General features: G+C 55.2%; 1 protein-coding gene across 1 annotated transcript in view; it reads left to right on the top strand.

The window, feature by feature from the left end:
• SMAD9 (SMAD family member 9) overlaps positions 1-22,227 on the top strand; it is a 34,591-nt gene extending 12,364 nt beyond the window's left edge. The window contains exons 3-7 of the mRNA XM_054586563.1: positions 3,261-3,888; positions 6,703-6,960; positions 12,077-12,298; positions 13,816-14,072; positions 18,692-22,227. Of these exons, the coding sequence (XP_054442538.1) occupies positions 3,477-3,888; positions 6,703-6,960; positions 12,077-12,298; positions 13,816-14,072; positions 18,692-18,835 (1,293 nt within the window). The 5' untranslated portion in view covers positions 3,261-3,476 and the 3' untranslated portion in view covers positions 18,836-22,227. The remainder of the gene's footprint in view (positions 1-3,260; positions 3,889-6,702; positions 6,961-12,076; positions 12,299-13,815; positions 14,073-18,691) is intronic.
• The last annotated feature ends 708 nt before the right edge of the window (positions 22,228-22,935 follow it).

The following is a 22,935-nucleotide window of genomic DNA, read 5'->3' as shown; positions in this document are numbered from 1 at the left end:
AGAAAACCGGCTGTGACTCTGCGGTGGCGGACGTAACAGACGCGCTGTGGCGATCTCTCCCCGTGTATACAAATACCGCGTCGGTGTGTGTACACCTGGACCCAGGCCCCGGTGGGTGCGGAAGGTAGACAAGTAGCGGTGTCATATGCGGGTTTTGATGGGATGGGGGCCAGCACCCCCAGCCCCCACATTACCCCAGGGGCGGTTGGCGCTGGGGATTCTGCAGGGGAGGAGGCGGCGCGCTGGCCCCTGAAAGTCACCGTCAGGCTGATGCTGACGCGCACACAGCGGGAGGAATGGTGTGGTTCGGGGGTCACTCCTAACAGTAAGCGAGGTTTGCGTTGCGACCATCGGCACATATGCAGGCACACGCGGAACACATACTTCTGGGTGAAAAGTTTTAATGAAATAATACTTGTTCTTTGTTAGCTACGCTTTGATACCGTTTATTTTGTTAGTTTTACAAAAGCGGTTTCATTGCAGTACATGGATTTGCACTGGTAAAAAACAACAGTAAACCCTGGTTCGGAGAACGGTTATTTGTTCCACAGAACCAGTTTTTTAAAAATGTGTATTAAGTTTAACTGTGCTGAACATTTTTATAAAAAGCTTTCTTCTAGCCTTGGCTGAGTGGCTCAGGTGGTTGGAGCATCGTCCCATGCGCCAAAAGGTTGCCGGTTCGATCCCCAGTCACCGCACATTCTAGGTTGCGGGTTGGGTCCCCTGTTGGGAGGGTATGGGAGGCAACCGACTGATGTTTCTCTTTCTCCCTTTCCCTTCCTTTCTCTCTATAAATAGATCCTCGGGTGAGGATTTAAAAAAAAATTTCTTCTCCCGCTGACCTAAGCTCAAGATTTATGCCAGAATTTACTCCTAACAAATCCCATGTGAAACTAAGCAGAAGCCCCAGGGCGGCAGGGGTTCAGATTACTCTGTCCTGTTCCTTTCCCCGAAGGCCCCTGACCCTCTTCAGCCGCTGCTTTAAGGGAGCCTGTCTGGATTAAGCAGAACTTGAACACGACGACTAACTCTACTTTTTAAATTCGTGGTTGTTAAGCCACGATGTCGGCTTTTCCAAACAAAACTCAGCGTGAGTCCAGCTGCCAGGGGAAGACAGATAACTTTCCTGTCCTCGACTCTCCCTTTCTCCGTAGTTTGCGTCTGTGCGGCATCCTCAGCGAAGTCCACAGACGCAGCCGGGCGATGGAAGTGTTGCTTTATATTTCTTTTTTTAATTTGTATTTATTGATTTGAGAGAGAGAGAAACATTGATTTGTTGTTCCACTTATCGATGCATTCATTGGTTGCTTCTTGTACATGCCCTGACTGGGGATCGAACCTGCAGCCTTGGCGATGCTCTAACCCGCTGAACTACCCAAGACTCAGAAAGGTGCAGTTTGGCCTGCGGGGAAGTGAAAGAGAAAATTATATTTAATGCATCTTAAACAAGCCATTGTGGGAGATTAGGAGCAAGACAGATTGCAAACTACTAAAATGAGTCAGCTTGCTCCAAAATGTTGTCAACAGCCACTTCAAACATTAATAAGGAGGCTGGTTTCTAACATCTGGAAGGAGAGGGCTCGGTCTCGGCCAGCTGTCCCGCAGGAGAGGAGGCGCAGCTCCGCCCCAGGAATCGCGCAGGGAAGGGGCTGCCGGGAAGCTGGCCGGGGGTGTCTCTGCTGGGTGCAAAGAGGTGGACCGATGTTCAGGCAGCATGAGACAGGGGCCCGCATGTCTTGTGCACACATTTGTGGTATGTGACTGTGTATAACTTCTAGAAAACAGTTCTCAGACTTTCTGGTCGTATGACCCTTTTTCTGCTTTTGAAAATTCCTGAGAACTCCAAAGCACCTGTGGCTTATCTCTATCGCCTTGTACCACATTAGGCTCGATCAAAAAATAGTAAACACATTGTATAGTAATGTCAACCTATTTCTATTTTAAAAACAATATTTAAAAAACATAGTGGGAAGAGTGTTACTGTCTTCTGCCTTTGCAAATCGTTTTCATGCCCGGTGGGAGGGATGGCGCTTGGGTTCTCGCACTCACGGCTGCGCACGGGCTGCGGCAGGGGGTGGTGTGAGTTGAAGTATTGGGTTGACCAAAACCTCCGTCTAGTTTTTTTCCATAAAATAAAAGACACATTTTTTTATTTTCACCAATAACTTTATTAATTTGGATATTTGGAGTATGTCAGCTGTCTCCCATGTGGTATAACATTGATCATTCTCAATGAATGTCTCAGTTTGATCTCTATCAACATCAACTGGTCTGTGCGACCGTGGAGCATCATCCAGCGAGAAATCTCCAGCACGAAACATTGCAAACCACTTTTGACACGTCTGATCCATCACGGCACCTTCTCCACACACACACACACACATATATATATATATATATATATATATTTTTTTTTTGCTTTTCAATTGCGTTTTTTTCCTTTCTTGAAATAATTATGCATAATATGCCAAAAATGTTGCTTATTCCATCTTCAGTATTAAAATGGCCACACACAAACTCACACACAAATTCATGTTTCAGATGAAGGTAAAGACATCTAAGCACTGCTAGAGCATCTTAAGGGAAAAAAAAGTGAACAAACCTCTTAGCCAGCCCAATGCATAAGGAAAACTAACGGCTGGCGTACGCAGTTGAGAGAGGACAGGCCAGCCCCGTGACAGGGAGTCTGGGGCGCCAGGCGTCCTTGGCTCCCAGTCTGAGGACCTCTGTGCTGATCGGTAGTTTGGAAGCACACGTGAGCGGGGAGGTTGCCCGGGACCCTAACTGCTTTCTCCCACACTTCCGCACCCTGCAATGGCGGGGGTTCCGCGAGCCAGGGTTAAGTGAGAAAGGAAGAGCCGTGAATGCCAGATTTGGGGGCCCTGGAGGCGGGGGCAGGAACATTCATGCCTGTAACTCCTTAAACAGGGAACTCACCTGTTAACAGTTGTACTGGGTCGGGGGGAGAATGGGCTCGAATTGGAAGGGAGAAGCTACGTGAGAGGCTCTCACAGCCACACAGGTGAGAGGGGAGGTGGCTGGGCCTCAGACATTGGTGGAAATAGAGAGGAAACTTGAAAGCGGTTTTGAAGCGGAAATACCAGGCCTGGGATGGAGGGAGTAAAGGCGAGGGAGGAGTTACAACGGCCAAGCGTGTTCAAGTCTGAAACATTTGACGGTATTTTCTCCCTTCTGTTCAACGTGAACCATTTCTGCAAATCGTCCTGATTGAGCTGAGGAAGCCTTGTCCTGTGTTTCAGAGTTCGCCAGCGCACTCCTGCAGGGGACAGTCCACGCGATTCCCAGCCTGCGTCGGCCACAGTAAGTCCCCGGAGAAGAGGAAGACCTGTGACGTCCCTGGGGAGTTTGTGACGTCCATGGAGGGTCACGTGCAGCCTCCGTCGCTGAGGCCCTGCAGGCCGTGAGGGGCGGGGTGTCCAGTCCCTGTGCACCCTGGACGCCGCCGCCCAGCCCCGATGCACCCCAGCACCCCCATCAGCTCCCTCTTCTCCTTCACCAGCCCGGCCGTGAAGAGGCTGCTGGGCTGGAAGCAAGGAGATGAGGAGGAGAAGTGGGCGGAGAAGGCGGTGGACTCGCTGGTGAAGAAGCTGAAGAAGAAGAAGGGGGCCATGGACGAGCTGGAGCGGGCCCTCAGCTGCCCAGGCCAGCCCAGCAAGTGCGTGACCATCCCGCGGTCCCTGGACGGGCGGCTGCAGGTGTCCCACCGCAAGGGCCTGCCACACGTCATCTACTGCCGCGTGTGGCGCTGGCCCGACCTGCAGTCGCACCACGAGCTGAAGGCGCTGGAGTGCTGCGAGTTCCCCTTCGGCTCCAAGCAGAAGGAGGTGTGCATCAACCCCTACCACTACCGCCGCGTGGAGACGCCCGGTGAGTCCCCCGCGCGGCTCGGGGCGGGGTGGAGGGCAGGAGGCAAAGCCCAGCCAGGACCGCCCCCATCACTGAGCGAGGGAGGAGGGGGACGGGAGGGGGCCCCAGGGTTGGCAGGTGCATCCGGGGCAGGGCGTGCCCATTAAGAGACAGCTCTGCCCAAGTGGACAGGCCTTGGTGGGACCGGAACTCCACAGACAGGATCAGCGCCCTCATCAATTTAAGAGGCCGCTGGAGGACACAGTGAGGGTGCCATTAGAGGACAGGGGTCTGCAGCCCAGAGCAGGGCCCTCACTAAGGCCCGGCCAGGCCGTCCCCCGCCCTCGGACGCCCCGCCTCCAGCCCTGGGAGGAACCTGCACCTGTTGCTGACAAGCCGCCCAGTCGCGGACTCCCCGTTAGGGTGGCCCGCATGGACGGCGACAGCTGTGTTTTGAGGGAAAGCATTTAAACATAGGATCAGTATGGGTCTAGGGTGACTGAGCCAGTCTGGCCAAGTCACTGGGATGATGGGATCAGTTTTCTTGGCGAATGTTCACTGCCTTTGGTGTTACCCAGATGCTAAGAATACATTTATCAAGCCATTTGTGTCCGTAATAGAAAGCACGTTCCTTCTTTTCTCTGGCGCATCCGCTCTGCGCGCCCTGAGGAGTAGAGGGGCCCGCGCTCAGGGTCCGGGGGTGATGCCCTGTCGCTCCACGGCAGGGACGCGCTGCAGGCCTCTCCCGGGAAGACGGGAGTCACAAGATTATTCAAGACCCTCTCTATCCCGAAAAGGAAAAGGAGTGTTTATTTGAACTTTGTTGACCTTGTGGTGAAGACGCGTTGTTGTTAAGAAGCCCTATGTCATTTCCTGTCCAAGCCTCGCGCTTTCAGACAATTCGGGGGGCAAGTCATCCGTCCCTGCAGGTCGCTAGGACACACAGCAGGACCTTTGGAAGCTCCTTGCCCAGGTCATTTTTCATGGGCACAGTGATGGGCAGCGTCCACCCTGCAACGGGAGGGGCAGTGGGTGCGAACAGGGCCTCTGACGGGCAGCGGTCGCTTGTCCCTGCCCGCGCACCGGTCGTGGTTCAGCCTCCAACACGTTCCACTTGGCCCGGTTGAGGTTGCTTCCTACGTGCAGACCTGAAATCACTGCTTGTTAAAAAGGAGATGAATGTATTGTGGCAGGTAAACGGTAGCCTTTGTGACTGATACCATTGTTGTCTGTTTACTTGAAAACACTGACTTTTTACGGAATTTTTTAACGAATCCTTGCAGGTAGTAACAAATCGATAGCGCAATGAAAAATGGGAGTGACCCCAGCCACCTTTCCATCATTTGTGCTTAGTTCTTTTTCTCCTTCCCTCTGTGATGACTAACGCTTAGAAAAATAACTCTAGGTAATGTGTTTACTTATCTGTTTCCAAATTTATCTCCTGTAGGCAATTTCATTGACGCTAACGTGAAAGATAAGGATTTAGCTGATTTATATCTTCTTCTGCACCTTCCTCTCAGTCCTTAATGTGTATGTTTTGATTGGGAGGTTACGGGGGTTTGTTGTTTTTTTTTTTGTTTTATTTTATTTTGTTTTGCAACTCTGTTGGTTCCCGTTGTGGAATGTGGGGGTAAGAGTTATCCCTCCTTCGAAGAGCGCCGGTCCATTGCCTCCTGGCACCCGGCACTGGCCACGGGAAGCCTTGAGTCAGTTCGAGTCCCATGTCCCTGAAGGTGACTCTGAGGTGCCCCTCTGGGACTTTGAGGATGTCCCACTCGTCCAGACGTTTGACATCCCGTGTGGTGGGATTAGGTCTGGGTCTCTTTTCGTGAACGGGGCTGTGCACCGGGCTTCTCCCGTCTGATGACAGAGATCCTTCTCTGCCGAGGGCAATGCCCTGCGGCTGTTTCTCTGACCGCTCCCCGCTTCCGTTCTCTCCGCGCCTCTGTCGGCGCCGGCGTTGGGCGAGGTCAGAGCTCAGCGGCGCAGAGCACCTTCTCGCTGCCAGGCATTGCGAGGCCGGGCGACGCTGGCCCTTGCGGACTGCATCGATTCCCCGGTGTCTGCATAGAATCAGGATCAAGAAAACGCGTGTTCTTTTTAAAGCATCTAACCCCGTAGGGGACGCACAGAAAGAAGTGAACAGGCTTTATTTCTAAGTTCTCTGTTGCCGCTTGCTGTTTACTTACTCCCTTCTATCATCACCCAGTGTTCATCTTTTCCAAAACACCTTCTGGTTGCCTGTCAATCTTTCTGGTAAGGACAGAGGGAGGTTTTTTTGCGTCAGCAGCGCTACTGAGCCTAAAATCTAGATTGCTCATCTAGATAATGCAGCGTGGTCTGAGGCGGGGGGGGGGGGGGGGGGGGGGGGTGTAGATTTTAGACATCGCTTATGCAGTTATTGCAAGCAACAGAAAGCTATTTTGCCTTCAAAAGAAACCACTTTATGGGCAGAATCAAAGGCAGGCAGGCAGGATTCAATCTGCAGAAGAATTGGGCAGAAGAAGAGGGTAACGGGCGCCTCGCTCCCTGCCGCGGTGGGCGTGAGTCAGTTTGCAGCGCTGGCGTCGCGGCGGTTCTCCGCTGCGCTGTCGCTCACTGTCACCCTCGGCCTAAGATCCAGGCTTCAGGGAGAGAACCGCCGGGCGGCGCGGTGCACGAGCTCGCGCTTTGGGCGGAGAGGGGACCGCAGCTGACAACAGGACGAAGAGCACGGGGAGCGGTGGAGGGGGCTTCTGAAGGGGGCCGTCAGGACGCGGGCGGGCCGGCCGGTGCCCCCCTGCGCGGTGCCCGCGCCCGCGCCCGCTGCTAACCCGCGGCGCTTTCTCCCGCCAGTGCTGCCGCCCGTGCTGGTGCCCAGGCACAGCGAGTACAACCCGCAGCTGAGCCTGCTCGCCCGGTTCCGCAGCGCCTCCCTGCACAGCGAGCCCCTGCTGCCGCACAACGCCACCTACCCCGACTCCTTCCAGCAGCCGCCCTGCGCCGCGGCGCCGCCCTCGCCGGGGCCGCCGTTCCCGCCGTCCCCGTGCGCGGCCAGCTACCCGCAGTCCCCCGGGAGCCCCTCGGAGCCCGACAGCCCCTACGCGCACTCAGGTCAGTGAAAGCCGACGCCCGCGCCGCGCGCCCGCGCAAGGAGCCTCTCTGTGCTCGCGTGCCCCGGCGGCCCCCGGGGGCCTGCGCGACTCCAGGGCGCTCGGGACTGTCCCCGGTGGGAGCTGCCGCCCTGCGGCTGCCGCTGGCTCGGCCCCGGTCTCTGGTTCTTACCCTCCGGAAGCGCTCAGGGACGGAACGGGCTTGAACAGCATCCCCGGGAAGGTCAGGGGGGTTTCCGAAAGGGCTGTCGCCCTAAGATGATCAAAGCCTTCCCTGAGCGCAGCAGGGAGACCAGCGGCGCGGAGGCCTCTCCCAGCAATCCCGGGGAGTCCCTGCTCCGGCCGGCGTGTGGGCAGGGGGAGTCCCCAGCGCCGGCTGGGGGGGCGGGAGGGGCTGGGCGCTGCCCCCCGCCCCCCGAGTCAGCAGATATTTGCTGAATTGAAAAAGCGTGAGGAAGGGAGAGTGCGTACCAAGCGCCTGAGATAGGGCACTTACGAGCACATCTGTAAAGTGGGTATAAATTAGATAGTGTTAGAAAGAACGATGTTAGACCCCAGCTGGGGCTGCTCAGTGGTCTGAGCACCAGCCTGTGAACCAAAGGGCCGCTAGTGCGATGCTGGGTTGCAGGCCGGGTCCCCAGCAGGGGGCACGCAAGAGGCACCCACACATGGATGTTTCTCTCCCTCTTTTTCTCCCTCCCTCCCCCTCTCTAAAAAAAGTAAGTAAATAAAATTTAAAAAAAAAAAAAAAAAAGATGCCCGGCGCCCCCTGGGTGTGAGAAAGTGCTCTCCCGAGGCAAAGCGAGGCCACAGGCATAAACGCAACATGGTGCCGATGCCATGATCCCCCTCGCTTGCTTCATGTCACCCAAAAGGAGAATTAAAGGGTTAGTAAAAATCGTCCTGTCCTCGGATAATTCACCAGCTGTGGGAAGGTAAAGAGGGAGTGGCCCCCTGCCCCCCCACTCTACTGCAGTTCATCTACTTTATGTGCACACCCACTATTTCAGTGTATCACATTGTATCATATCATTGTCTGCGGGGCTGTCTCGGCCAATCCGCTGCCGGTCCTTTTATCTCCTGTGTGTCCAGCAGGCAGCCAAACGGGCAGACCCTGCTCATCGTTAGTTGATGACGCAGGCATTTCGAACCCGGAGGCAGAGCTGGGGTTACAGACACAGATGTGATGGACAGTAACAGCCGAGGCCTTGCCGAGGGCCAGGCCTGGGGCCAGGGTGACTGGCTGCCACGACAGTCTCTCGCCTTCCAGGGGCAGCAGCCGCTGCGAACAGGCGTGAGTGAGCGACAGGGTGTGGCAAAGGCCTTAGCCCTCCAGGCCGGGACTGACCGGGACTTGAAGTCGAGGCCGCGCGGAACTGGAGGAGGTGGGGTCCGCAGGGCTCCGGGGGCGTGAAGGCCGAGCCGGGTGGGACTCCCTCCCATGGTGGGGGAGGCGGCGGAAGTCCCTCCAGAGGCTGAATCCACCGAGAGCCCTAGTTAAGGGATGGGAGGGTGATGATGTCGCAAAGCGGACGTGCACGCGGAGGCCACGGGTGCTGTGGGGACCCCGCACGGGGCCTGTGACCCTGCTCTGGCCAGCCCAGCGAGTGGACGACTTTTCCCGCCCCCGCCCCCCGAGGACGGACCGAGGCCTTGGGGGGGGCCGGCCGCTTCCTCGCGCAGGGATGAGCCCCTCTAATTCCAAAGAGAAGAGTCCTTTTCTGAATGGTGAACAGCAAAACGCCAGCCTGAGTGTTGATCTGTGGATAAATGAGGCCGGAAGGAGTCTCGGCGGCTGAGGAGTTCAGCTCCTCCAACCTTTCAAGCAGCTCCATCGAGAGGCAATCCACGCGGCGTAAGAACTCAACCATTTAAAGCGAGCAGTTCAGTGGTTTTTCATACGTCGTGTTATATTTTTTTTAAGTCGCGATAAAAGGCACATCCCATAACATCGGCCACTTCAGCCGTGTCTGAGCGTGTGATCTGGTGGCATTAAGTGCACTCACTGTGTTATACAGCCTCCCCCCCGAAACTGCGCCGTCGCCCCTGCCTCCCTCCGGCCCCGGGTGACCTCTAACCGCCCCCCCCCAGGATTTTGCCTCGCCTCAGGCGCCACATGCAAGTGAACCGCACAGTGTTTGTCTGCCTGTGTCCAGCTTATTTAACCCGTGCCCCCCTTTTCACAGTGGAGCGATGTTTTTGACTCTGCTCCGTTACATGGAGGTACCACGTTGTAGAAAACCCACTGATTTGGTGTATGGCTCCCCCTCGGCCGCCGGGAATGGCGCTGAATCCCTGCCTCGACTGCTGTGGGGATATGCCGGCAGCAGGGCAGCTGGGCCGCACGGCCGCTCTGCATATGAAGTCCCCTAACTGCATAGGTGGACGGACCCCAGGGCCTGCAGAAGGGCCCCCAGGCCTTACAGCTTTTCACGGGGGACAGAGCTCGTTTTCTCAAAGGGAAGTGCCTTATCCACCGTTCGGCGTGTGGCGCGGAGACCACCGGCGGGGCCTGGAGAAACGCCCATGGCCACGGCCCAGCCCTGCTCTGTAGGTGCAAGATGCCGGGCAGCCGGGCCAGGAATCTGCATCTTTAACAAGTTCCGCTGGTGATTTTTTAAAAAGATTTTGCTTCTTTATTTTGAGAGAGAGAGGGAAACATCCATGTGTGGGTGCTTCTCCTGCCCCCCCTATGGGGGACCTGGCCTGCCACACAGGCACACGTCTTGACCGGGAATCGAACCAGCGACCCTTTGGTTGGCAAGCCGGTGCTCAATCTGCTGAGCTATGCCAGCCGGCGATAGTTAGGCACCCGTGAGTCTGAGTGCCACTTAAGTGGACAATTCCACAGAGGCAGACGGATTCAGATTTTCAGGCCATTGGACTCTCCACTCACGGAAGGAGACCGTTCTGAACCGATGCTGGGAGCGAATACAGATAGAGCCAGCTATTCCGAGCTCCTCGCTTCAGAGCTTCCCTTCTGCCTCAGCGGTTGTTACTGTGTGAGGGACTGATTTCCGATAAGACATCACCATTTTCCTAACGGTGATCCCTGTCCACTCCGGAGCTGCTGTTCCGGCGGGGGAAGCGCCCGGTCGGCGCGCCGGGGGCTCGGTCCCCATCGGGGGCAGACATGCACTGTCTCAGACACGGGACACCGCCGTCCACGGCAGCAGAGGGACGGAAGGGAGGCTCACGTCAAAGAAGGTTTGTCTTTCCCTGTTTTGGAAGCCGGATAACAGGCTCTTCTGCCCCTGTCGGACGCGGGGAGGCAGCTCCTGGGTCAGAGAGTCTCACGGAGCCGTTTGCACTCGGCGGTAACTCCTGAGCCAGAGGGAAAGCGGACCAGCCCTCTGGCGAGGAGTTAGAGCTGCGCCGCGGCCAGCGGGACACTCGCAGTAACCCTTCCTGATCAGTAGCCTCCTCCCGGGCGGGTCTCCCTGTAGCAAAAGCGCTGTCCACCGAGCGTGGCGCTGAGCGGCCGGGGAGGTGGGGTCAGGTTGTCCTTGTTAGTCGATCAGTTTGACATTTTGGGGTTTCGCGGCTTGCTCTTGGTCGTCACCCCACCTGCGCCTCGTCACACCCCGGGAGCCCTGGGGACCCAGAGCGGCCGACCGTAGGTGCCACAGCTGGTGGTCATTTAGCGCGATCGGCGCCCAGCAGAGGCAAGTGGGCGGGCCCCCAGCTGTTGCCAAGGGTGCTTCCTAGTCCCCAAAATAAAGCAAATCAAAACCAAACCAAGGCCAAGGGGGCCGGCCCGCTGTTCGGCAAGCGTTGGACGGGGCGGAGAGCCTGCATGCACGTTTCAACGTAGCCTTCCGCGGCACACGGATGCGTGTGTTTATCGTCCTGTTTACCAGGACACGGTGACTTTTTATTTTAACCCAACATTTAGAGCTGCCGCTCGCAGTGTCTGGTACGGAACGGGGTGTTTCAGACGCCGACGACGGGGTCCCATTTCTGCTCTCACTGTAGATCGGCAGTGGTGTCTCAGGGGAGCGCTCGCAGACATGGGTGTCCGTAGGGTGTTTACAAAGTGCCGTTTGTGTCTGACTTCAGGCGAGAAAAATGTCGCTCCGCTGTACGTTCACACAGAGCCTGTGGCGATCTTGGGGGGACGCAGGCTTGGATCCCCAGGTCTGGGGCGGGGCCGAGGAACCTGCACCCCTAAGAGGCTCCCCGGGACGCCGGCCTGCGGCCCCGGAACCCCACCGAGCTCGCCACTGAGAGCTTCCCAGAGTGAACTTTTTTATGAGCTCAGGACCTCTTGTACGTTAGATAATCCCTAAGTTATCCGTTTTATAAATCTGCATTGCGCGCATAAAGGAACACACTCTAGACACAAGAACGTCAAGGATGTTCAAAGCAAAGGAAGATTATGCCATCGGTAGAAAGGCAGAGTGTGGGGGACAGAGAAGGAAGGAACTCTGAGCTTTTGCCTGGCGATGAAACTGAAAACTCGGGGGTGAAAATGGAACATCCTTGGATTCCCTAATGAAATACACAGCTCCCTTCAAAGTATTTTTGTGTCACAAGTAACTAAGTGTTCCATGTGTACCCTGAAGAAAGCGTGAGGTTATTGAGGGCCAGTTTTCTTTCTTTCTTTCTTTCTTAAATAATTTGAAGTCCTTCCCGATGTTTCTGATTTGGTTTTTGTCCCATCCAAACGACCGCATTCCGTCTTGAGTTGGTGAGAAGGCGGCGTCTCGGCCGCGGGGGCACGCGGTCTGCACGCGTGACAGCGCCGCGCCGTCTGTCGCCCGTGGGGACGCGGTGGCTGCCCGCCTCCTTCTGGCTGTGGACGCGCCGACGGCCAGGCCGCTTTGCCCCCTCGACGCCCGTAACTGTGTGTGCAAACGCTCTGACCGCAGGACAGGCCCCGCCCGTGGCCCCTGCCGCAAGGATGTCGCCAGGTAAGCGCGCCCCAAACAGTCTCCCTGAAAGTGACAGGCGCGGAATGACTGGGAGGCAGCTCCCGCGGCCCTGCAGCCACCTGCCCGCCTAGCAGCGCGGGTCCGCCCGCCCCCCCGCCCGACAGACGGAGCCGGAGCTGGAGCCGGGGCCCGGGGTGCGGGGCGCAGGGCGGGGAAGCTGACGCCCCGGCCCTTCCCTCCCAGACTTCCGGCCCGTCTGCTACGAGGAGCCGCAGCACTGGTGCTCCGTCGCCTACTACGAGCTGAACAACCGCGTCGGGGAGACGTTCCAGGCCGCCTCCCGGAGCGTGCTCATCGACGGGTTCACCGACCCCTCCCACAGCCGCAGCCGCTTCTGCCTCGGCCTGCTCTCCAATGTGAACAGGAACTCCACCATCGAGAACACCCGGAGGCACATAGGAAAGGGTAACCGACACGCGCCGCGTCCTCCCCGCTCTGCTGGGCTGCGCCCGCGGGCAGGACAAGCCCCGCGGTGGCCTTAACCCGGGGGCGGGGGCGGGGGGCGGCCGGGGCTGGGGTGCCGTCTTCCGCGGGGTGGGGGGGGGTTGAGGGTGCGTGTGAGGAAGGCAGACAAGATGACAGATGGGAATGCGGGATGAAATTGCTGAAGGAAAGGACTGCGAATTACTTCTGAGTTACCCAAAGATGCGAAAGAAGATGCCTTGGGAAGGAGGAGAGTTCTGGCTGGCTGGTGACTCACAGGAGGCGAAGGTGGCCGTGGAGACCTGGAAGCTGGGGGGTCAGACGTCCTGACTCATTTATGAGCGGAAGTGACTCGGGTTCCCGGCTCCCAGGCAGTGCTCTTGGGGTGGCCGAAGAGTCCGCGACGTTTTTTCTGTGCCCTGGCTCTAGTAGCGCTTGGTTGTCTTTAACTTCATTTGAAACGATTGTGTTAGATGGTGCTGTGACGGCTGTCGTTTCAGCGGGCATTTAAAAAAAACGTATCAAATCGGTGAATTTTTGTGCAGCCATTTGAATATCAAAGATGAAAGTAGATATGCACCATTTTTGGTATATTATGATCTATTATTTCAAGAAAGGTAAAAATGCAACTGAAGCGCAAAAAAAGATGTGCGCAGCGTATGGAGAAGGTGCTGTGACTGATCCAACGTGTCCGAAGTGGTTCGCAAAGTTTTGATACTACTGACACTTTGGCCAAACAATGCCATGCTGCGGGGCTGCCTTAGGCATCGGAAGATGTTCAGCAGCGCCCCTGGCCTCTCCCCACTAGAAGCCAATAGCGGGAGACCGACCGCATACTCAAAATACCCAAATCAATACAGTTATTGGTGAAAATGAAAAACATGTCTTTTATTTCACGGAAAAAAACCAAGCGCACTTTTCGGCCGCCCAACACAACAGCCCGGGCACTGACGTCGGTGGGCCTGGCCCGGGAGGCCGCCCTCCCCCGCAGGCTGGGCTGTGGCGAGTCCCCGCTGACTCAGGTTGTCGTTTCTTTTGAAGCGGGTGTCACGTATACACCTAAGGAACATTTTCCACGGTGTTGCCTGGTCCTGTTTACATTTTGTTATGTAGACACGTACCCGAAGGACGAATCAGTGCTTTCTGCACCCTATACCCACTTTGTGTCTCATGTGCGTGCTCACTGCTAGAGCGAACGCAGGTGACGGAAGGAGCTGTCCGCGTGGCATGGCCGACTCGCTCGTGCTTGGCAGCGGCTGTAAACGTGGTGGCAGTCGGCTGATAAATGGGCCCATGGAAAAGACACAGATTATCATAAAGCCAGATGGCATCTGGGCCACGGGCTCCCTCGTCCGTGGCTGACGGGGTGAAAACCAGCCTCAGCGCCGACAGGCAGCCGCCCTGCTGAGGTGCCAGAGGTCCCCCGGGCGCACGGGAGGGGACGGGTGTGGTGCACATGCAACCGCAGTGCGGGTGTTGGGGACTGTCTCCCCTCGCAGGTGTGCACTTGTACTACGTCGGGGGCGAGGTCTACGCGGAGTGCGTGAGCGACAGCAGCATCTTCGTCCAGAGCCGGAACTGCAACTACCAGCACGGCTTCCACCCAGCCACCGTCTGCAAGATCCCCAGCGGCTGCAGCCTCAAGATCTTCAACAACCAGCTCTTCGCCCAGCTGCTCGCTCAGTCGGTCCACCACGGGTTTGAGGTCGTCTACGAGTTAACGAAGATGTGCACCATCCGCATGAGCTTTGTGAAGGTGAGCGGCGCTTGCTCGGCGCTGGGAGGTGGACCTTGTGGGGCACACAGGGCTCTCTCCGGTTGGTCGGCCCTTCGACAGCCAGTTCAAGCAGACGGCGGGCTTGCTGGAAGTCTACTTAATGTATTTTAGGGGTGCTCCGCTAGGGGTGTGATCGCTCGTATCTAGCCATTATAGGAAAATTCTTAAGCATGATATTGTCTCTCTTTTTTAGCAATTATAAGAGAATTCTTCAGCATAATATTTTTTGGGGGGAAACAACTTAAGGCACAACAGTTAGGAGATATTTTTCATGGAGAAGATAAAGTGACAATAATACTTTTTTAAATTCCCACCTGAGGACATATATGTATATTGATTTGAGAGAAAGGGGAAGGCAGAGGAGAGAGAGAGAGAGAAACATCTATGAGTCACCTCCCACCCACATCTTGGCTGGGGACCAAACCGGCAACCTAGGCTTGTGCCCTGACCGGGGATTGAACCCCCAACCTTTCAGTGCAGGGGTTGATGCTCCGACCGACTGAGCCACCCAGCTGGGTGACAATACTACTTCTCTAGGGCTCTATAGGACTCAGTGGTACAGGGATTTTTCCATCCTTCAAATCGCCAGGCATGATTGTAACTTAATGAATGATGATGAATTTGCCTAAATGAAATTAGAGACCCTTCTAACTCTTAGAAACTATGCAGGCAAGTGGAGGAGGTCATATTTATAAATAAGCTGGAAAACAGAACTGCCTCTATTACAAGGCACCCTAAATTAAGTGCCTTTAAAACAGCGTCCCTGAGACAGAAGCGTTATGGTGGGCGTGGGTAGTTCAGAGAGAGCAGCAACGCTTCGCCCGTGAGTATCTGTTGACTTTCTCAGGCGAGGGCTTACCGCAGTGGATGCGAAGGCAGGAGAGCTGAGGGAGGTGCCGCTGGATTTGCACCCTGCAGCTAAAGGCCTCCGTTTCGTCACCTGCTCTCTCATTTCTTGCAAAGGGATGGCAAATAATTCTACTATTTCAGAGTCTTAGCTTGTTTGTCGCATGGCCTGGGTGCATTTGTTACCAAAGTGGGATCTGCCACCTGCTGCGGCACTGAAGTGTAACACAAAAATCGGTGGGGAAGGAGCAAGGTCTTTGTTAAACGGTTGCGAGCGTAGGGGGACTGGGGACTCTCCACGTCCACCTCTTCGGCAAAACGCGGAAAGCCGCCACCCCAGGACACCCCGCTCTGTTCTTTTCCGTCCTTGTGGGGCCCAAGGCTGTCACACGAGTGGGGCTCTGTGTCTTGACCTCTGTCCCCCTGGAGCGCACACTTGGAGAGTCCGCGTCGTCACTGCCCCACGCAGCCTCCTCCGTCTCCCGGGCCCGGGTGCACCGCCGATCGCTGCGTCCGTCCACGGGCCCCCAGGGCCCAGGGCTGCTCGCTGCCCTGGGCCGGCAAACACTCCCGGCGCCCCCGTCTGGCCTCCCATCTGGACGCTGCTGTCAGGACGAGAGAATGGGAGTGGCCGGGGACCCTGCCGTGCGCCCTGGAGCCGCAGTGACTTGCAGCCACGCGGCCCAGCCCCTGACCGGGCGAGCCGGGGGAACACGGAAGGGATCGGCTCCCGCATGCGCTCTGTTTAACTGTCCTGCCCCAACATCTCACGCAAGGTGGCCGTGTCCCAATTCCCGGCCAGTCTGGGCGGGCGCGCACCGCGCTTCTCGGTCTGCGCGGCCGCCCGCGCGCCTCCAGCCGCGACGCAGAGGCACGTAGGGGCGGGGCATCGTGTGCTGGTTCCTTAACCCCCACCCGGGGCGTGGAGCCATGCGCAGCTTCCGTGGCTTCAATCCCCAGCCTAGGGGTCGCTGCCGCCCGTTCCTCCCGGTAAGGAGTGCGGCCTCTCGCGCCGCCTTGGGGAGCCCTCCCCGCTCCCGGCGATCGGGCCACCACGTCGCCCCTGTTACACAGCGATACCGTTTCCCCACGGCCACGCATCCATCCAAGGAATCAGCATGGCTTGTTCTAGGTTTTTTTCCCAAAGTAAAATGTATCAGGCCTTTAAAATTACCCTGGAAAAGTAATCGTCCTGTTTTTCTAACCTCAAGTTATTTTTTTTTATATTTTTAATTTTAGTATTTAAAAAAAATTAGAATCGAGGATACAATTTCCGATTTTAAGAATGGCTTCTTGAAACCATGTCTCTTTCATGAGGGCAGAGCAGTTTTATCCAGCTTTACTGGTGCTGTGAAGAGCGTTTTTACTTTAGAAAACAAGGAAATCCCTGTGTCTGCGAGTGTTTTCAGAGGTTCTGCTTTGGAACCAGCAGAGGGCGTTGCATCGCCATGAACCCCCAATCACTGGGCTTGTACGGTTGTTTATCCAGGGCTTTTTTGTAATTAGGATGAAATGCCAATACCTCAGAGGTAGCTATTTCACTATTATATATACTTGCACAGAACCTGATTTTCTTAAAATCGACTAGTTGTTTATCAGATACACAACAATTTAAATCGTCATGCTGCACAATTCACAGAAAACAAACTATTCCTAATATGGCAGGGACTTAAAAAAAAAACACATTAGCAAATATAATTACAGATGATCAGTTTAAAAGCTCTCATTACATTAAAAAAAGGTAACTATGGGAGGTGATGGATCTTCACTAAAATTACTGTGGTAATCACTTGGCAATATATGCATATACCAGACCATTACATTCTACACCTGAAACTGATACAATGTTATGTATCAATTATATTTCAATAAAGATAGGGGGAGAAAGACTCAGTACAAATAAAAGGAAACTATTTCATGAATAATTTCATATTTATTATATGTTGGTACAATAATATTTTGGATATATTTGGCAGAGTAAAACACATTATTAGACTTTTTAAAACATAAAAGTAAGGTAAATTATAGGTGGCAGATGGACTAGGTCATCCTCACGGTCTCTTTCAGTTGACAGGACCGTTGTCCCGTACACTGAAAGTTTTCGGGTTCGATTCCGGTCAGAGCACACGCCTAGGGTTTGGGTCCGATTCCTTGTCGGGGTTCCTGTCGGAGGCCACGGACGGTTGTTTCTCTCACATCGATGCCTCTCTCTCCCCATCTCTCTCTTCCCCCCCTCTCTAAAAACTCAATAAACACATCCTCGGATGAGGAATAAAATAAAGTAAAATGTAGATCTTGGAGAACAGAAGGAATGAGCAAAGAAAGCTGAGAAAGCGCACGCGCGAAGCGGACCGTCCTTTGTGAGCCAAAGGGGAGGCTAAGCAAGCCCTGCCGGTGCGGGGTGCGGGGGGGGGGGGCGGGGGGTGGGGGGGGGCGCGGTGGGGTGCGGTGGCGGGCGACGGAGGCCGGGCCCGCCGTCTGAGCCACAGAGAGGCCTTTTTAATCTTGAAGGGACAATTTTGTTGGGGGCCGGGGTGACGTGCTCATCAGAATGGACCGGAGAGAGAGGAGGAGGAGGAGAGGAAGGAGGCAGCCAGTGCGGAGGCCTCGTGGGCGGTTTTCACTGGAAAGGGGACCAGAGGCGCAGGAGGGCAGTGGGGGGGGGGGGAGGCGAGAGGAGTGTGTCGCAGATGGGAGGGGTCCCAGCATGTCCGTCTGTCCATCTGTCCATGGGTGGGGATGATCCAGGAGAAAGAGCCGGATCGCAGGAGAGAGCGGGGAGAGGTCCTGGAATGCTGTCCCCAGAGGGTGTTTGTCTTTGCGCCAGCGGCAGGCCTGGCTTAGGTGGGGACACGGATCGTCCACGGTGAGAGGTAGGAGGGCCAGGTCCGCGGGCGCCGGCGCTGTGGAAGGTCTGTTCCGATCGCTTCGTTTCTCATTGAATTAGGAAAGGGAAGAACCTGTCGTGAGCGGGCGGGGGGTGCCCGGCGGTCATCTGGGGCCTGGGGGTGCACAGATGGAGGGTGAAAGACCCGGGGTGTGGGCTCTGGTGTCCGGGTGGCATCCAAGGTCTGCTGGGAGTTTCCCATGGCAACCGTAGTGTGATCAGGCAGCCTGGTGTTCGGAATCCAACTTCTAAATTACTCGACAGAGAATCGGTTTTCCCAGTGACAAACCCAATGTGCCTGACTGCCTCTCTCTTCCTTTTAATAATAACCCTTCCTTGAGTATAACATATAGAGGAAAATATACAAACTTTCTATCTATCTATGTATGTACTTATTTATTGGCTGCCTCTCCTATGAGTGGGAGTAAATAGGAACTCGCCAAAAGTGAACGAGACAGAGAGAAGCAAGCTAGCTTTGAATAATCTTGAATAACCAAGAACACCCTCTAGCTCCCTCTTTACCACTTCCCGATCCATCACTGGCCTGTGGGTGCCATTTTGTTCAGTGGTGTCAGCCTCAGGGGTCGGGGTCCCCTTGCGGAAGGGAAGCCTGTGTGCCCGTAGCTCCCAGCACGCTCCTCGGTCTGCGTACTCAGCTGTGAACCAAGCAAAGGTGCTGACCTAGGACCCCTCTCGGGGGCGCCCCCCATCTGGTTGGTGCAGAAGTCGCCCCGGACCCCCAGGGAGGGGGGGCCGTGTCCCCTCAGGTCTCAGGAGCGGCGGGGGGGAGGGTGGGGTGTCCACGGAGCCCCACCTGGCCCCCACGGGGGACTGCCAAGCCTGACCGGCCGCCCTTGCCTTCCAGGGTTGGGGCGCCGAGTACCACCGCCAGGACGTCACCAGCACGCCCTGCTGGGTCGAGATCCACCTCCACGGGCCGCTGCAGTGGCTGGACAAGGTGCTGACCCAGATGGGCTCGCCCCATAACCCCATCTCCTCGGTGTCCTAGTGGGCGGCCCCCACCGCGCTCCCGCGGAGCAGGGCAGGAGCTGCTGGAGGCCGGGGCTGCCGTCGGCCCCGACCGGCGACTGGCGAGGGCCCGAGGACGCGTGTAAATAGACACACGATGTACACCGTTCACCGACTTCACCGCCGATCGCCTCAGGCGCCCGCGAACCGGGCGCCAGCACAGCGCGGCTGGAGACGGGGTTCCTCCCTCCGGCGACGCCGGGGTTTGCGCTCCCGGCGCAACACAGCGTGCGGGCGGCCAGAGAGACACGGAGACCGTCTCCGCAGCGAGAGCCGGGTCCTGGCAGCGCCAGAGCAGGTGACCCTTTCAGACAAAATCAAGTAAGCTCATATCGTTTAAATGCTCTCCCTTTTAGCGCCATTAGCAGGAGAAAAAGTCAAGCTACTGCGGTCAGTTCCACGAGACAAGCCACGCACGCTTTACTCCTGAGGGCGAAATGCTTAGAGCTGGACAATGGTGCCGACCCCAACGACTCATTTTAAACCAGCGTAAACTGGGACTGGGAAAGACAGAGACTGTGAAGTGGGGTCATGTTGCCCCCGATCTACCACCGAGAAAACAAGCGAAGAGTCCAGTGTGCCCAGGTGAACACGGAAGCAGCAGGAAAGGAGCTCTCTTCCCACACTGCAAGGTGAGACCCGCCGGCCTGGGTCCCGGAGCCGCCCCGGGAGCTGCCTGCAGCTTCGGGTCCGCACGGGGCGCGCGCGGCGGGTGGGGGTCCTGCGTGAGGACGAAGCCGGGGAAGCCGGAGGCGGGGGGTGGACAGAAGCGCCGTACGTTCCTCCCACCTTCTCACATTGCGGCATGGCCAGTCCTCGGCGAGGGTCCGCCCTTGGCCATAGGTTCCTCGCCTGTTAGCAAATGTTAACTACTTCCAGGTCACTCAAGCGATGGCAAAGACTTTGGAGGCAATCAAGGCACATGGCTGGGATCCAATTTATGAATTATTTAACTCAGTGTCTCTGTAGGATAAATGATCTACTGCTCACGTCTGGTAGCCTCCTCGTATAAAGCTCACGGCTCATACCGGGAAATCACTTCCCAAGTAAAGTGATAATACTTTTATAACCTCTGTAATTTCTGGGGAACAGTGGTACTGAATAGTAGGACATTTTAAAAATGCACGCTATGAAAAACATGTTCCTATTTGCCCTTGGACTGTCAGGTGGAACTGTCCCCAAGTTTCTAGGTACTCTCGTGTAGGCATATGTATTATAGGTCCTGCCCATTAAACACTGCGTTGCTTGGGACACTATTTCACACCCTCTTAGAAATGTGCAATTTAAGAAGGTAACGTGCCAGTAACAGGTGGTACTTCCGCAATCCAAGAGGTCTCTTCCCTTACGCATCGTGTCTCACCTCGGCCCGGCGTTAGTGTGCACAGCAGTTGCTTCTCGCTCCCTCGTATTCCAGGTAGAAACGATCGTGTGAAAAGATACTATGAGTACTAGTCCGTGTTACCCGCTAGCAGCTTTCCTCTAGGCGATAGGAAATTGTGCATTTCACAGGAAGACTGGGCGGCCCATGTGGTGCTTAGAAAGCCCCGAAGTTCATCGGTTCATCCGCTGTGGACGGCGCGCCTCTGTGCGCCAGGTACGGCGTGAGGGGCCGTGGAATCAGATGCCAACGGGGGGCAGCCCCCGCCGCTGGGGGCTCGGAGTCCGATGGCGACTCTCTGGGTGGGGACGTCTCCGTGTTTCAGAGCTGGCAAAGCAAACAAAATACGCCCTCTTTCTTTAGCTTAAAAAGTGTACGTGATGTCTTAATTACCGCTGATTTGAAACTTGCTCCCCTCCGCTTCCGAGCAAGCAGGTCACGGGCGGAGCCTTCCTCGGTAGGGGCCCCTGTCCTTCCGTGTCCCAGCGCTGTCCTCCTCTGGCCCGTGCTCCTACGTCCCCGTGACCTTCCGTGCCCCCGGTCCTTGGAAGGGGCTTGACCGTGGTGAGGAGTCCTCCGACGAGGGCCGCCCCGTGGCAGCGCGGCAGGTGCGGTGGCGTTTGGTCCGGAGAGCGACCCCGGCCCTCTTGGCGGAAAGTATCCTCTGCTGATGGTACCTTTACAGAATTCACCAGGACTGGCTGCTTACAAATGGCATTTTAAAAACTCTGATTTTCACACAGCTTTGGGACACCGGGACAAAATATTCCAGCGAACTTGAGTTTTAGGTGTTGGAAAAGTAAACGATTAAAACGGTACACGGGCCTCGCGGTCGGCTGCGTCCCCCCAGAAGCCTGTACAGGGGTCCGGGCGAAGGTCCGAGGGTTCAGAGTGGACGGCAGTTAGTCCTCAGCCACTGTAACACAGTCACATTGTAATCAGCCTTTTTTTTTTTATTATCATTATTACTATTTTTACTGGTAAAAGTGGTCAGAAGCTGTAACGCACTCTTTGATTTTAGACTTAGAAATGGGCTCATTCGCATTCATTCCTTGAAGGAGACAATCCAGAAAAATGTCATTGGCCCTTTTCTAGGGCAGCCAGCCAGGTGGCCTCAGGCGAAGCCAGTCCACGCCTCCACGGCGCGGACCGTGCTCAGGGCGCCGTGGGCGCGCGTGTGCAGCAGCGAATGAAGGCGCTCGGCCACGAGACCCAGGGCGTTCATCCTGAGGTTCCAGCCTGGTTTGGTTTGTTTTTCCTTGTTTAAAAAAGAGAGAGAGAGAGAGAGGTGAAAACTACTAGGTAGGGGGTATTGTAACACCCACCAGTGCTCTGGAACTATAAAGGTGTCACTGTTTAACACACTGACTTTGTTTTATTTTTTTACACTCAGTATAAGTCAGAAAAAAACTGGGCCGCAGTGTAGCATTTAGAATCCCGTTTCATTGTCTTCTAAGGAACTGAATACCCCAAACAACAACACAATCATTTTATAAGTATCACTTGCTAGACTTTACACGTACCTGCTTGACTTCAGTGTGTCCTGAATATCTGGTATGTATATTTAGTAAATAAAGCAAAATATACTACGCATTCCAAATTTCGTCTTTCCCTGTTAGGATTTAACAGCCAAACTGTATGACAAGACTGGGGGGTTCTGGCATATGTTAAGGATACGTTCAATTTAATGTTAAAAAAACAAGCTATGGTCCTTCTTTTGAGTCACGTTTTTGATTGTAATATCTAGGTTTCAACTATCCTTCAAATGTGCACTTGTACTGTTACCTGATTGTTTATAATAAAGAATCCCGCACCTGCGTGCCGCGGCTCACCTTCCCTGTCCCACCGTCCATGGGTCCTTAGGATGGTTTTAAACTGCCTCACTGTGAAAACGCAATGCTTTGAAAGTCCAATACGCTACAGGCAATGGTTTTTAAAAGTGTAACTTCTGGGGATGGTCGGCATTACATACAGAAGCTGAAGATACTTGGCCATTATTTTAAAGAGGATGGGCATAGCAGCTTTTTCCCTGAATAGCAGCGAACAGTGAGCGATGCTGCAGCAGACAGGAAGGCGCGAACCACTGCATTATCGTGAGCGTCGCGCGTATTAGCTGTTCGAAAGGTGCTCGTGAGAGGAGACTAAGGGCGGGTGCAGGAGGGTCTCTGAAAATGTCAATTCTCCGTTTCCTCCCTTTAAATTTCCTTTTGGTCCTAAAATAAAGGGGGGGGGGTTGTAACTATGTTGTGAAAACAGCCTTTTTATTAACTTGATCAAGGTTTTCTTTAAAAATACAAAAAGAAAGGGAGCCCTTTATTCAAGAGAAATAGATTGTGGAGTTCCAAAATTCCAGCCAGTGAAAGACAGCACCCCCGGCTCAGCCAGGTGCAGGCGGGGGTTCAGGGAGGCCCGGGTCCCGCTGTGGGCTTCCGCTGGGCAGAGGCCGAGGCCCCCTGGCACCTCCCCTGGTCCCGGCCCCCATTTTTGCATCTAGTATGCGTTATTGGCATTTCAAACACTAACAAGTAGAGCTTTTTAATATATCATGGCATAGACATCAAACAGCGATTTGCAATTATTTCACTTCATGGCACATATAAACTGTAAAACTTGCAGCCCACCAAAAAGACTTTTTTTGCCGATCTGACCAAAAAAAAAAAAAAAAAGTCAGTATCATTTTGCTTCCTTCACACCGGACAGCT

This window comes from Pteronotus mesoamericanus, unplaced genomic scaffold (assembly GCF_021234165.1).
Source record: "Pteronotus mesoamericanus isolate MK-2021 breed Mesoamerican mustached bat unplaced genomic scaffold, CSHL_Meso_final contig_94, whole genome shotgun sequence".
NCBI lineage: Eukaryota > Metazoa > Chordata > Mammalia > Chiroptera > Mormoopidae > Pteronotus > Pteronotus mesoamericanus.
The sequence above is the reverse complement of the archived record's forward strand: the minus strand, read 5'-3'. Positions and strand labels throughout refer to the sequence as shown.